The sequence below is a fragment of the Anastrepha ludens genome, chromosome 3 (assembly GCF_028408465.1).
Source record: "Anastrepha ludens isolate Willacy chromosome 3, idAnaLude1.1, whole genome shotgun sequence".
NCBI classification, from domain to species: Eukaryota; Metazoa; Arthropoda; class Insecta; order Diptera; family Tephritidae; genus Anastrepha; species Anastrepha ludens.
Window position 1 is genome coordinate 113,702,177 of NC_071499.1, and position 15,603 is coordinate 113,717,779.

The window sequence follows — 15,603 nt, forward strand, 5'->3', positions numbered from 1 at the left end:
CATATTTCGACTTGACTTTAGTATCCTTGCAAAAAAAAAAACAAATTAATAGTTGTAAGAGTTACCGCTGTTTATGTGGAGCCCGTTTTTTCCGAAGTCCCTTGCGGTGATCATCACATGTCCTTGGAGATTCATCTAACATCAATCGGAGTAGAGAAATTAGTTTTATTAATTGATAATCTTGTGCCTTATCCAAGCTTTTTTTCAAATTTTCGGAGTTTTATATTTAGAAAATGCATACTTCTCTCCCCTTAAGATGGTTGATTAAGATGCCATACGGCCATGTAAAGTCAGCGCCAAAAGAATTGAAATTTAAATTAATTTATTGAGGATGAAAATATAGAACGTTTATCATGATTGTGCATTGCATATTTGAATACACTCAGCAGCTCCTCGGTACCAAAGTACCTCATTAGAATCATATGCAGCTACTTAAGCCAGAGATTACTGCAATATGTCCAAAGGGCCCAAAGAGATGCTGCGTATCAGGTGCTGTTCCGCAAGAATCTGTTCTTGCACCAACCGCTATCTACGATGGCATTCTTAAAATCGAAATGCCCGGGCAAATGAACAGAAGAGGTTCTACTGCTTGCAAGGTCGCAAGACGGCAGAGAAACTCAAACAAGCAGAACGTTCCACCTCAATAGCTGAATGGCAATCCAAATGGGGCCCATCTCCAAAATGCCTGTGCATGCATGGGTTGAGCCCACAGATTAATAAGTAAGTCTGTCGAAAACACGGGAAAGCCGCTTTTTTCCTGACGCAGCTTTTAAGTGGACACAAATGCTTTCAAAAATATCTTCTTCGCCTAGAATTAACTGATAGTTCTTATCGCCCAGAATACTTGAACGAAGAGGAAACTGCCGAATATGTGGCTTTTTGGTTGGAGCAGGTTCGCGACGACCTAGCAAACAAAATTGTTGTGTTTCTAACGCCCAATAATCTCGTCCCACAAATGCTTGAGTCAGAGGTCAGTCAAAAAGTGAAGAGCAGTGCAAGCTTTTGCAACACGAACTATCGTGGAGCTTCGTCGCAAAGATTGGAGGTGAAGGAAGGATGATAGATGAACGCAGCAGCAAGAAAAACTGGCGTATTGATAAAATGCAGCAAAACGAACCTCAGACGAATGTAGGTGACAATTGAGCTTATTGCTGACGATGGCCTTCAGACGTAATTACCAAATCGATATCCCTATGGAATGAACCATCGCACTTGAGGTGTTGTGTGTGGCTTTAAAGCCCCACACTGGATAAGGCTTTCGATGGCTTAAGGTGTCGTTTGTGGCCGTCGGACTTAAGGTGTTGTGCGTGGCCTTAAAGTCCCACACTGGATAAGGCTTTCGTTGGCTTTTACGCCTCGTAAATAACAATAAACAAAAAATTACGTCTTCTACTAGCGATTTGTATTGTCTCGTCAATAGCATCGATATCAAGGTCGCAATGTAATAGGACTATGAATAAGTTCGTTACGGTTTTACAACAGATGGCGTAACTTGATTATTATTCCATCGATCCACATTTCCAAACATTCATTGGAGAGCTACTGTCGTAAGGCACAAACGTCAGTATAAGTTTTTTATTTGAAGCGTAAACAACAATATTTTTACCACACTTGAAAATGTCGAATTTCGTGCCAAATAATGTGTTTTTGCGGGGAATTCTTCTTCATTATTTTAATATGAAGAAAAAAGCAGCCGAAAGTCATCGTATCTTGGTGGAAGTTTATGGTGAGCATGCTCTATCTGAGCGAACGTGCCAGAAGTGGTTTGCACGCTTTAAAAGTGGTGATTTTGGCTTGGAAGACGAAGAACGCGAGGGTGCGCCGCCAAAGTTCATGGATACCGAATTGGAGGAATTGCTCGATCAAGATCCGGCTCAAACGCAAGAAGAGGTTGCAAAAACTTTGGGAGTTGATCAATCAACCATTTCCAAACGTTTAAAAGCCATGGGAATGATCCGAAAGGTAGGCCATTGGGTGCCGTATGAATTGAAGCCAAGAGACGTTGAACGCCGTTTTATGGCATGCGAACAACTGCTTCAACGGCACAAAAGAAAGGGTTTTTTGCATCGAATTGTGACTGGCGATGAAAAGTGGGTCCATTACGACAATCCAAAACGTCGGGCAACGTATGGATACCCTGGCCATGCTTCAACATCGACGTCGGCGCAGAATCTTCATGGCCTGAAGGTTATGCTGTGTATCTGGTGGGACCAGCTGGGTGTTGTGTATTATGAGCTACTGAAACCGAATGAAACGATTACGGGGGATGTCTACCGACGACAATTGATGCGTTTGAGCCGAGCACTGCGAGAAAAACGGCCGCAATACGCCGATAGACACGACAAAGTTATTTTGCAACATGACAATGCTCGGCCACATGTTGCACAAGTGGTCAAAACATACTTAGAAACGCTCAAATGGGATGTCCTACCCCACCCGCCGTATAGTCCAGACCTTGCGCCATCCGATTACTATCTCTTCCGATCGATGCAACATGGCCTGGCTGACCAGCACTTCCGTAATTACGATAAAGTCAAAAAATGGATCGATTCGTGGATTGCGGCAAAACCGACCGAATTTTTCACAAAGGGAATCCGTGAATTGCCAGAAAGATGGGAAAAAGTAGTAGTAAGCGATGGACAATATTTTGAATATTAAATTTGTAACCATTTTACGTCAATAAAGTTTCAAATTTCGAAAAAAAACCGCACGAACTTATTCATAGTCCTATTATATCTGCGTTAGGTATACACCAAAGGTGCATCAGTCATGGCCGTAAGTATTCTAGACTGGTCTCGTTGTAGTATACTTAGATTACTTTTTGCTGCAGTGCGCCAAACCTCAATGCCATATTTGCAGATCGATGCAATTGTCGTTCGATAAATAAGTACTTTATTTTGCAATGATAATTCGGACTGAGGGCCAAGCAGCCAGTACAATTTCTTAAAACGATTTTTAACTTCATTTCGTTTTTCCTTTAAACGCTCCGGCCAGTTTAATTTGGACTCAATCGGAATGCATTGTTTGATCGGCACTAATTTCTATGTTCCCTATTTTGAACCAGTTTACTGTCACATATGATCAGCGATGCAGATCCAAACTGAATGAATCCTGCGGAAATCGGCAGGCTACTATTTACTGGAAACCAGGCTACAAAGGAATAGAAGAAATGAGAGAGCTAATGCGCTCGCTAAGGCAGGTATTCGCTTGCCGAGGCTCAGCACGACAGACATATACCCATCACTCGGCTTTTTGAAAACGCAACCGAATGACCAACCAGCTTTGGAAGCGCAGTCGATATGGGAACACTCAATCTCGTACAAGACTGGCAAAATTATAGTAGGAACTTGGAGTACGAAATTACGAACTTTATTTTATAACTCTTTAGAAAAGACTGTAAAATAATAGTTGGAGTACTGAGGCGATACTGTCTCACCCCACATCGCGCAGTCGGAATGCGATTAGTCCAGAGCGATGCGAATAACAACGAAGCGAATGCTAAGTATACTTTGGAATACTTACTTTGCCACTGCACTGCACTTTGTAGGACTCGACAAATGCTTCATCATTGAAAGATTTTGCTTACGAAAGGCTGAAGAGTTCGTTAAAAAACGGATAGACGTGCATTAAGAAGTACGTAAAATAATATTATCGACTCCAAATACATATCACTGGTAACACACGATGGATACTAGAGGTCTAAGTGTCAGCATTACCTACCTACCTAATGACACATTTAACTCGTTTTGTAAATTTTGTTTTGCGAGTTTTGTATTTTTATGAGAAACCAGTAGGACTGTGTCATCCGCAAAGGTTGCAATCTTGCTGTTGTCTCACTGCCGTACTGGTAGATCAGTCGTGTATGAGAGATACAAAGTTGGTCCTAAGACACTGACTTGGATAATGTCCGTGTTAATCGGTTGGATGCCAGAACTTGCGTCATTGTAGTTAACATAAAATTTCGTGTCTTGGATGTAACTCTTAAGCATAAGAAAAAGGTCATTAGATAGACAGGTTTTCAGTTTATGAAGCAACCCAGCGTGCATACTCGTACTTCGGCAAAAGCTTTGAAAATTTAAAGAAAACTAAACAAAAAACAAATGAAAAACTGGCCAAAATGTTGATATCTTATCGTCTTTCGCGGGCTGTCACATAAAGTTGTCCAATCGCACTAAGCCGAGGTGGACAGTGATTTCTATAAACTGTCCAAGGCGGCAAATCTCTCCGGATGAAATGTGGTTCTACCGCGAATTGTGCCATATTTTTGAAAATAAATTTTAAGAATTTACAATTATTTTCGCAGCATAAGTATCTGCATGCGGTCTTGCGGCCGCCCTAGCCGGATGGGTTGGTGAGTGACTACCATTCGGAGTTCAGAGAGAACTTAGATTCGAATCTCCATTTGTGGATTAACAGTTCAGAGGCCTTACCAAAATGCATCAGCTGTAGAAGTCATCCGCTGCTAATACAGAAAAGCAGAAACACACAAGCCAGTAACGTTTCCAAATCCACCAAAGCCACACCAGTTCACGATTGTGGGCGCGCTTCCCTGCACGGTACTCGTGTGCACAAGCGAATGTGTGTGGCACAGGCAAAAAAAATTAATGACACTTGGTGAAATTTATGATGCGCCATTTTAATTTTTATTGGAAAATTTGCGTTCATTGCGCTTTCTTGTTGTAGTATAGCTACTATGTAGATTTGTTTACGCTTTATAGAACTCTTCATATGTATGAATGTATGCACGCGTGTAAATATATTTATATATAGACATATGGAAGGCTGCCATTGCATTCAACCATAAATTGTGGCGTTACTTGTTGCGTATGTTGCCGCTGCTGCGATGTTAATGTGCATCTATAAATGTTATTGCGCTTGTTAGCAAGCGATAAAAGCGTGGGCGTATATCAAATGGAAAGTATGAGGAACGTGAAAATATTTGGCATCGTCAATAAAAGCCTTTGATGGTGTCATATATCCAGTGCGGTACTTTACTCAGCCTTTGCTCAGTATTATAAGTATTATAGCGGTTGATTTGCACACATCCACGCACACACACATATGCTGAGTGATATAACTTGGCTCTGGAGACATTTGGCCGCGATCTGATATTCCTCAAGCTTGGTAAAGCGAGTGGAGTTGTAAAGTATCATATAAGTATATCATTGGTCATTGAACATAATAATAAAATCGACTCTGGCCGGGAAGCTAAGGACTAAACAAATAGGCGCTGGTGCTATTTTAAATACACTCCGCCATTTGGTTTGTGTCGCAATCAGAGACGCTATGCGCACCTGTTCAACTGATGCTCTTGGCGTCATTATAGGCATTCATCGCTCACTATTTCAATTAGAAAGAAGATCTATTTGGGAGTCTTAATATATGCATTAATAATATTGCAGTTTTTCAGGATCATATTCTGAAAGCTATTCACAATGATCCCATATCAAGTATACTAACTGCTAAGATTAGCCTTTAGTTAGAGAGTTCATAAATTCTAAGAGACACCACTGCGATGAGCGACAATACTATTCAATAGGCAAAGAACTCTAACTTTGGGAAACGTATAAATGTATGCTAGAAGATGGTAGCATTGTTGCAAGAGTAATCAGAGCCAAGTTGGAAGAAAATCCTGCTTAAGGCACTAATCCAGTCATATCTCGAGCAGAGGTTTGCGTAATGTAAATCTGTGAACGCGAATTCTTTCAAGGAAGATCAAATGGGTCCAGTGTGCATATCAATTCGATTCTCCAGGCTGCTCTAAAAGCCTTATATGAACTAAAGGTAATACCATTCCTGCTTATAAATTACTCTTCTGAGTCAAAGAGGAGCTCATTGGTAGGTGAAATTGTTGAAGTACCACTCTTGTCCTCCCCCAGTAGCACTAAAGCGCCGTTTAGAGAGCTGCAATAGGCAAATATTTACAGACAAACAGAGCTATTGAGAGGGACACAGAAAATATTGATAGGACTTGGGTTGGAGCACTGCACCAGGCTGTCGAAGAAAAGAGCACCCAGTGACCTCCACAGTCTAGCTACCAAACGGACATACCTACAGAGAAAGTGCTCAACAGCCTCTTGCGGTCTCCACAGCTTCTGCAATGGGGTGAAATAGTAAACCCAGCTTTTCCGCGTGTGTGCCGATCGTCCAATGAATCGGATCGTAAACATAGCTACGAGTTTGGAAATTGAATGGCGTGGAGTCTCCAGCACTTTTTGCGTCCTGCCTCTACCGTACTGGAGCCAAAGGATTGTCTTAATAGCACACGAAGAAATAGAGCTCCATCTCTTCTGCTCTTTTCTGAGAAATCAATTGTGCAATTCCCTTTATCAAAAGTCAGGCGGATGCCGTTGACCTCTATGTTCGTATATCCTGGATTCCATATCAGAGAAATGTTATTTGCATACTCAACAGTTTTGATCTCTTCTTTACAAGAGTTGACCAGTTGGGATCTGCACAATGGCATCGTCAGAGGTTTGATCGTGGCTTAACTATCGAAAAAAAATTTAATATCTGCCTCGCTCCCACGTTCTCTAACCATTTTGCATGACTGCAGGATGGCAAAAACTTCTGCCTGAAAAACACTAGCAGTATTCGACAATTTTAAGGAAATAAAACTAATGTGCCTCGAAGCCGTCAGTTACGACAAAGGTACCAGCCTCGGCGCAGTTTCAATCCTGCCTACTTGGAAAGATTGCCCCGACACGACCCTCAAACTCGACTTTGCGGATAGAGAGATCTGTACGAAGTTCAGAGAAATACGGTGTTAACTGTATTAAAACGCTACCATGTCCCTTGAGAGATTGCCTCCAGAAGTCCAATCTCTTTTGCGTGATTTTTTTTTAAGGTAAAATAGATTTAAATTTTTTTTTTTGTCATTAAGGGGGGATTCCCATTTCAAACGCCAAAAAATATGGTTTTTTTACGAATTTTTATTGGAAAAACTATCAGTTGAATCTTTTGGAAAATTTACAGCCAATTTTAATATGCATTATATAAAATCAACTTGAATTTTTGGTCGATTTTCTGGAAAATTGTGGCTTTGACAACGCACGAGGTGAAATTTCTATGAAAATTCCTGGTCGCCGGCCGCCACTATAACTCAGCTCCAGGTTGTCTGAAAGCAAAAATTCAAATGGCATTTTACTCCTTATGAATATAGTTTTACTATGAGCTATAGAAAATTTTTTTTTTCGAAAATTAATATAACTGCGATGGTTGAAAGACAAAGTTTGTTTTTTTCGCACAATTTTTCCTCGGATTTTTATTTTTAAACAAAAAGCAATGCATGTGTCTTATTTTCCGTAATTTATGATAGAGACAGATATTATTTCGAGATTCGGGTCAAACTTGAGAGCAATCGACCGAATAGTTCTCGAGATATCATGGCGGCCGTATAGAAAATTGCTGTTTCCAGAAAAACGCATTCAAATATTTATGTGAAAAAAGGTATATATTTAAGACTCACAGCATTTTCGTTTTAATCAGCTATTCCAGGATCATATAGTACTCCCTCTTCCTCCTAAAAAAAATGCTTTTGTACCATTTGCTAACCCCGAAAATCTCATAACTGCATAAGAACAGAAGTAATTCTCAGAATAAAGACCGCCGCTATTGCTCGTGCGCTTTCTTAGTATTATGGAGCGCGCCGAGTTCATTGATCACGTATAACTTCGTCAATTTAACGAATTTTGCCATGAAATTTTGCACAGAGTTCTTTGAAAGTATAATAAACAAGAATCGGTCAAAAAAAAAAATCGATTTTTTTAAGCCGAGGAATGGGAATCCCCCTTAAAAAAAAATTGTTTCACAAATTTGGAAAAAATAAAATCTGTAGAAAAGCAAATATTTTTTGGAAAAAGTATTTCAAAAGTTCTTTTAAACTTTTTTTTTGTAATTTTTGAAAACGCCCCATTTCAAATATTTCGGCTATTTTTTTATAACAGCCAAAACTCTGCTCAGGTATGCAATGAATTTTCACAACTTTTCGAGTTATATTCAATAAAAATCGGTGCAAAATAGTGTTTTAGCGAATCGCTAGCATGTAAGGTTTTTCCTCGAAATTTTTTTTTTTATAAAATTTTTTCTTCGAGAAAATTGTTCTTTTTTAATTATAATTTTTCTTCGACAAAAGTGTTTTTTTTTATTTAAATTTTATACAATTTTTTTTTAAACTTTTTTTTTGTAATTTTTGAAAACACCCCATTTCAAATATTTCGCCTATGTTTTTATAACAGCCAGAACTCTGCTCAGGTATACATTGAATTTTCATAACTTTTTAAGTTATATTCAGTAAAAATCAGTACAAAATAGTGTTTTAGCGAATCGCTAGCATGTAAGTTTTTTCCTCGAATTTTTTCTTTTATAAAATTTTTTCTTTGAGAAAATTGTTTTTTTTTTAATTATATTTTTTCTTCGACAAAAGTGCTTTTTTTATTAAATTTTATCCAATTTTTTTTTACTAAATTCTTTCCTCGAATTTTTTTTTTATCTGATTGAATAAAAAATCAAATATTTGATTAAATAAACATTTTTTTTTTTTTTAATTTTTTCCCAAAAATTTTTTTTGGAATATTTTTAATCCTAAGCAATAGAAAAATTATAAAAAATTTTAAAAAGAACCGCAGTTATTTCACTATAAAAACTCCGTACTCCAAAATTTTCAAGAATAATTAAAAACCTCTTAGTAATTTTAAAAGGAACCGAAGATATTTCACTTTAAAAATATTTTATACTCTATGATTTTTAATCTATACTACAATATAAAGGTGAATGTCTGTACGTTGTCCGCGCTTCACTACGAAACGACAACACCAATCGACGTAAAAATTCGTATGCATTCATATTTTCACCCAATGAAGGTTATAGGCATGTTTTTATGATGGAGCTCCCTGCCCACAGCCACCAGGCCGCGCCACCACTCTCATTCGTCACTAATAATCGAATATTTGCTTAAATTTAATCTAAAAGATCTTAGTTTTTCCTATTTACCACTATTTATAGCACACTCTAGACTTCACACTCCGCATAAGCTGTTCAACTAGGACCCAAATACAAAGTTCAAAAACGGTTTGAGATAGAAAATTAATAAAAATAATTTTGCTTGATATTTTTCTGATTGGTTGTTTTGATTTTATTCAACGAGGCATAGCAACGAATGCCGGGTATTGTAATATTATGGTTATTAATAAAAACATATTTTCTATGAAATTATTGTTTGTAATTCTTTTATATACATATCCTAAATCCCTCAAAACTACTCCTACGCGAGAGGGGCCGCGGGTTAAAGCTAGTTATAAATAAGTTTCAAAATTATTATAGTTTTTTCGGAATTATTTCAGTTTACTTCGTATTATACTCAAGCCTACAAATAAGCCAATTTGTGCAAGAACTGGCGGCAATGCCCAAGTACTCAAGCATTAAATGGCTTAAGTACTCGTATATCATATAAGCTATCGTTGCAACCTTTTGTTATGAAGTTCAAAGAGTTCTAGCGTATCTTTGTTCTATGAAAAAGGAAAATCTTCTTCCAATGGGACTAGTGATGGAATCCCAGCAGTTGGTGAGAGTGTATTTATTATTTAATAAATTTTATAGCTGTACTAAATGCTTCGAAAGTATGAGGAAGGGCAGCTGAACAGTCTATTTTTTTTTGTGTTTTTTTTTTGTGCATAAAAAAGACGGAAAAATGTCATCGCTTTTGATGTACAGTAAGCTATACCAATTTTCTCAAAACAGTGTTGAATTTCTCAAAAATCACTCACATTTCGATTGCTCATGTATCGAACTAACTTCTTCGCTGTTCATTTCAGCATATCGCTAATTTCGAAGCATTGCAATATATAATTTCCTCAAAGTTACTTCGAGCACGTTTGAGTTGCTCATACGCACTGCTGCTACACAAAGAAAATTAGCCCCTAAACTCAATAAACGGTGGGTTTGGCACATTTTTATAACCCATTACCCCACTGGGTACTTCCACTATCACCCTAATTGGGTACGTCTACTTAAGTTGAGTTGGTGAACGACTATTCAATTGTCTGTGAACATTTTAGTACTTCTGTGCAAAATTACCTGTGAACATGAATGAGCGCAAAAACAAAAAATTGTATAGTTAAGGCAAGAACGGCTGGGGTATAAGTATCGTAATAATATAGAAAGTCATAAAATTTTATAGTGCAACAACAACCAAAAGAATGCAGCAACATTAAATGATAGTGGTGGCAGGCAGCGCCTGAAGCATTGGAATATTGACGACATGCCAGGTGGGGTGGGTAGGTATAATAAAATTGACTCTGCTGTTGGTCAGTCAACTAGAAATTGGCACATGTGAGCGACTTGCTGTAGTGGCGGGACTAGCGGTAGAATGTGCTGTGAGCTGATGGAGTTGTGTTATCGAAATAAGAATCGGGTTTTGCGTGGGTAAATGGTTATGGGGCAGTGTAGTGAGTGGTCAATAAAAATTAAGCAGCATCTATGAGCCTGCAAATATTTAGCAAGACTCTATTTATGTTTTTCTATGTATGTATGTACAACTATATCTATTGAAGTGAGTTTGTAAGCACTTGCTTTCCACCTGCCGCGGCGCTTATGCCACCAGCTTCACCACCGCCACTCGGCTTCAAAGCAATTATTTCAGCAATCAGTTGCTTTCTCATTATTTGCCTCATCGCTTGAGCAGCGCATTAATCGGAATTGTAATTGTTAAGCTATAGAGGCCCACATGTTTTATACATATGTATATATGTGTGTGTGTGTGCATCTGCACATGCATGCACATATCGAATAACGTTTGCTGCGCTTATGAGCCAAGAACAGAAAATGAAGATTGCGCAGTTGCAATTAAAAGTAACAATAGAGGGTGGGAGGCGATTGGGTAGGTATATTAAACAAGCAGAACAAGCAATTACACGATGTCAGAATGTCTTCGTAAAGTGAGTTCAATAAAATTTAAACGCAATTTTGTATAGAAATACGCAAATGTATTTAAGTATGTCTGCGCTCGGCAAAGTTTTGGTAAATAAATGAAGTTTCAGAAGTTTAATTACACAAAGCGACGATATTATATTCAGCCCAATCCTAAATATTCTCGCGGAATTTCTCCTTCCCGCATTTTTAATTCCCCTAGGAAAAATTCCTCCAATTTTAAACCCTTAGGGAAAGGGATTTTTGGCGAGTAGGATTTTTTCTCACTTGTGTTTTTCGAAATCAGCTGTTTTGCTTATTGTTGTCAATTTTGCAATGCGTTTAAAATGTGAATATTGTTTATTTTTGCGAAATATAAATTGCATTTAAATAGGAAACTGAAAATTAAATAGCTTAGCATTAAATATGTTAGTGAGTGAAATAAATGAAGAGGAAAGGGAGCAATTAAATGGGCCACGAGTGGCGAGGAGGAAACTCCGGGACTTAGTGAACCTCTTGGAGATGCCACAATCTTTGTAAGTAAACGAGTGAAGAAAAGTTTTTTAAAATAACTAAATATTCAACTTTTTTTAATTGTTTAAACAGATTTCAGAAGTATTTCAGGTTGAATAAACCAGCGTTTGAGTACTTGCTAAAAGTGGTGACGACTCATACACAACCAGCTAGGAAGCAGTTTGCTATTTCTCCAGTAGTAAAGATAAGCGCATGTTTGCGATTCTTTGCGGAAGGCGGTTACCAGACGAGTGTGGGAAAAGAACACGACGTGGGGCTAGCGCAGTCCAGTTTCCGCAAAGCACTTGCGGACATCCTCTTTATATTTGAACAATATCTATGTCCAAGGTGGATACAGCTTCCAGTGACAGCCGAAGAAAAAAGTAAAATTGCGACTGCTTTTTACATTAAGCATAAAATTCCACCTGTTGTCGGTTGCGTTGATGGAACGCCCGTTAAGATAATTGCGCCGTCCGAAAATAGTCACCTCTACTACAACAGAAAGGGTTATTACAGCTTAAATGTTATGCTGGTAAGTTATTAAATCCTTTCTGAAGTACATTTAATGATTCTTTATAATAATAGGTATGTGACCATGAATTAAAAATACGCCACGTCGACGCTTCTCATCCGGGTGCTAGTCATGATTCGCTAATTTGGAACGTTAGCGAATTACGTTCACATTTTGAGACACAATTTTCAAACCACCAAAGAACTTTCTGGTTGTTATGTAAAATTTTACATTTGGAAAAATGGTTTACTTATAAAATTTTATTTTATAAATTTATATACTCACATATTTATAAATGTATCTTAACCGAGAAAAGCTATTTCCAATTATTTATTAAGCTGATGCTGGATATTCGTTAGAACCATGGCTTATTGCTCCTTATCGGACGCCGAACCAAGCAGAAATTAAGTTCAACGAAATGCATTCAAAATGTCGCAACATAATTGAAAGAACTAATGGTGTTTTAAAGAACCGATGGAGGTGCATTCTTGGTGGACGAGAACTACACTACGCTCCAGAGAAAGCAGCACAAATTGTAAATGTTACTTGTTGCTTGCATAACATCTGCATTCATTTCAGAGCGAATATACCCCATACACCCGATGCCGAAGCCGAGTTAAACCTTCCTGAAATTCACGACGTCCATTCCAACATACCAACACAAAATATGGAGGTTGCGAGATCAATAAGAAATAATATCCGTGATTCCCTCAATAACTAAAATGTAAGAACAGAAATGTTTGCTATTTCTACGTTCGATCATTTAATTTTCGTAAGTTTATTTATAAGCAAAATGCTTATGTTCTAATAAAAAATCAGTTAAATAAAAAATGACATTAAATAAAAAACAAAACACAGGTAATTCAGTTACATAAAATCTTAGCTTATATGTCTCATTATTAAATTTATTAATTGTTTTGGCGTTTGCATGTTTCCAGTTCTTGTATTCCAAGCAGTCTTTTATTTTTTTCTAATTTGTCTTCAATCTCTTTCCTTCTCATTTGTTCCATTACATAGCTATTATGCCTTTTATTTTCTTCCAGCTTTTCTCTTTTGATAGCGTTAGCAATTTTGATTTCCTCCAATTTCTCCTTTTTAATAGCCTCAATTGCCTTCAAATACGTCATCTTTAGCTCATATAATTTATCTAGCCTGCATGAAGGAAAATGTTTAATTACTTATAAATTTTTGTAAAATTAATATTAACCACTGGTATATTTTTTTAAGTTTTCTTATAGTACTTACTCCGCTGATGTCCATAAATCCATCCTGCTTCTGGGCAGTTTTCTGAATTTCAGATGAAAAATTTGTAACGGAATGTGAACAGTTTCCGCAATTATTTCATGTTTAAAATACCTACTTTTCGTGTTCGAAATTTTTCGAAGATGTTTAGGATAGGAGGCAAGCGGAAAGTGGGATATTTCACAAAAACATTTTTATTTAGGATAGTAGGATTACGTACGAAGGGGAAAAACTCGTTCGGAAATTTTATTTAGGATTGGGCTGATTAATTTAATGAAACCAAATTCCTTCAAAAAATCACAAAAGAATTTTTAGTCAACATAAGAGGTGTGTCCAAAAAGTATCGCGAATTTTGAATTTTCGCAGGCTACGTATATTCGAATTTCGATTTTTTTGTGGCGCTATGTTGGTACTCATGTCTCTCATTCATGCCGACGAGTTCGGCCATTTTGAATGTTCAGTTAATTGTTGACAGCTGCTTTGCTTGCACGTGTTTCGGCTCGTCTTCTATTTTTACCTATTCCAAAAGATGGATCAAAGAACCTGTATCAAATTTTGTGTGAAAAGCGAAATTAAGTGGGCGGATGCATTCCGAATGTTGACTGTGTCGTACGGAGAAACTACTTTGGACCAAAGCAACGTTTATCAGTGGTACAAAATGTTCTCAAAAGGCCAGAAGATGTGAACGACGAAAAGCGTGCCGGACGCCTGAGCCCTTCAACAATGGACGAAAACATTGATGAAGTGAACAAAATGGTATTGGCCAGTCGTCGCATCACCTTTAGAGAAGTTGCTGAGGACCTAGACATATCGATTGACTTGTGCCATTCCATTTTTTTAAATGATTTGGGTCGCCGCAAAGATCGTACCAAAACTGCTCAATTTCGACCGAAAGGAGCATCGCATGAACATTGCTAATGAACGTTGGACTCTGTCCGCGACGACCCAAATTTTCTCCAGAGGGTCATAACTGGTGACGAATCGTGAGTTTATGGCTATGACGTGGAAACCAAAGGCAGAAAAAATCGCGCCAAGTTCGGTCGAATGTAAAAGTTTTGCTTACCGTTTTCTTCGATTGCAGGGGCGTTGTGCATCATGAGTTCTTGCCACAGGGTAAGACGGTCAGTAAGGAATATTGGCTGCAAGTTAAGTGCAATTTGCACAAAGCAATTCGCCAGAAAAGCCCGGATTTGTGGAAGAACAAAAATTGGCTCTTGCATCACGATAACGCCCCTGCTCACACATCGTTGCCTGTGCGCGAGTTTTTGGCCAAAAACAACACACTAATGATGCCACACCCATCGCATTCGGCAGATTTGGCCTTCGGTGACTTTTCTTGTTCCCGAAATTAAGAGGCCCATGAAAAAATGACGCAACGTGCGACTTATGAGATAAAGGCGGCATCGAAGGAGGAGCTAGACAAGATAAAAACAAAAATGATTTTTTGAAGTGCTTCGAAGATTGGAAAAAACGTTGGCAAAAGTGCATAGTTGGGATTACTTTGAAGGGGAAAAAATAGATATTAATGAATAAATAAATATTTTTTGAAAAAACACTAGATTCGCGATACTTTTTGTACACACCTCGTATCAGTGTTTTTATACGTATTTAAAGTTGGTGATTTTGAAAAGAAAATGTGGGTGAAATGCGATTAAACTATATTATTTTCTTTGGGAACTCTTAGGAAACGGCATTTCCGAGTCGTTTGATGTCAAACGAGGTTTCGGACAGGATCACTCGTTGCCGTGTGACTTCTTTAACCTGATGCTAGAAATGATCGTGCGAGCAGCGGAACTTAATAGCTCAGGCGCAGTTTTTTTATGAGAGCGTACAATTGTTGGTGTATGCCTATTCACATTAACAACCCCACTGCTTGTTCTGCCTTTTCCAAACTGGATAAAGAGGCCAAGCGAATGGATCTGGAGCTGAAAGAGGACAAAACGAAGTGCATCCTGTTATTAAACAAACAGTTGGCACACTCGCGTATAGGCACCCACGTCATTGTTGAAATTTATAATTTCCAAGTTGTAATAGACTTCGTTTATCTAAGAACCAGCATTAATACCGATAATAATGTCAGGCTTGAAATACAACGTAGCATCACTCTTGCCAACAAGTGCAAGGCAACTGAGCAGTAAAGTCCTCTCTCGACGAACAAACCTAACACTCTACAAGATTCTCATCATGCCCGTCCTAACGCATGGCGCAGAGGCTTGGAAGATGACAATATCCGATGAGGAGTCCCTTGGAGTATTTGAGAGAAAGAGTATGAGGAAAATTTGTGGGCCTTTGCACGTTGAATATGGCGAGTATCGTAGGCGATGGAACGATGAGTTATATAAGCTTTAAGACGACATAGGCATAGTGTAACGAATAAAGATCCAGCAGCTACGTTGGCTGAGTCATGGCGTCCGAATGGATACAAATGTTAC

General features: G+C 38.1%; 1 protein-coding gene across 1 annotated transcript; it reads left to right on the plus strand.

Moving 5' to 3' along the window:
• The first annotated feature begins 11,427 nt into the window (after positions 1 to 11,427).
• Positions 11,428 to 12,650, plus strand: LOC128857676 (putative nuclease HARBI1). Its single transcript, XM_054093422.1, has 4 exons — positions 11,428 to 11,441; positions 11,512 to 11,950; positions 12,004 to 12,148; positions 12,268 to 12,650. Exons 1-4 carry the CDS (start codon positions 11,428 to 11,430, stop codon positions 12,648 to 12,650), a joined length of 981 nt encoding a protein of 326 aa, XP_053949397.1.
• Positions 12,651 to 15,603: the final 2,953 nt, after the last annotated feature.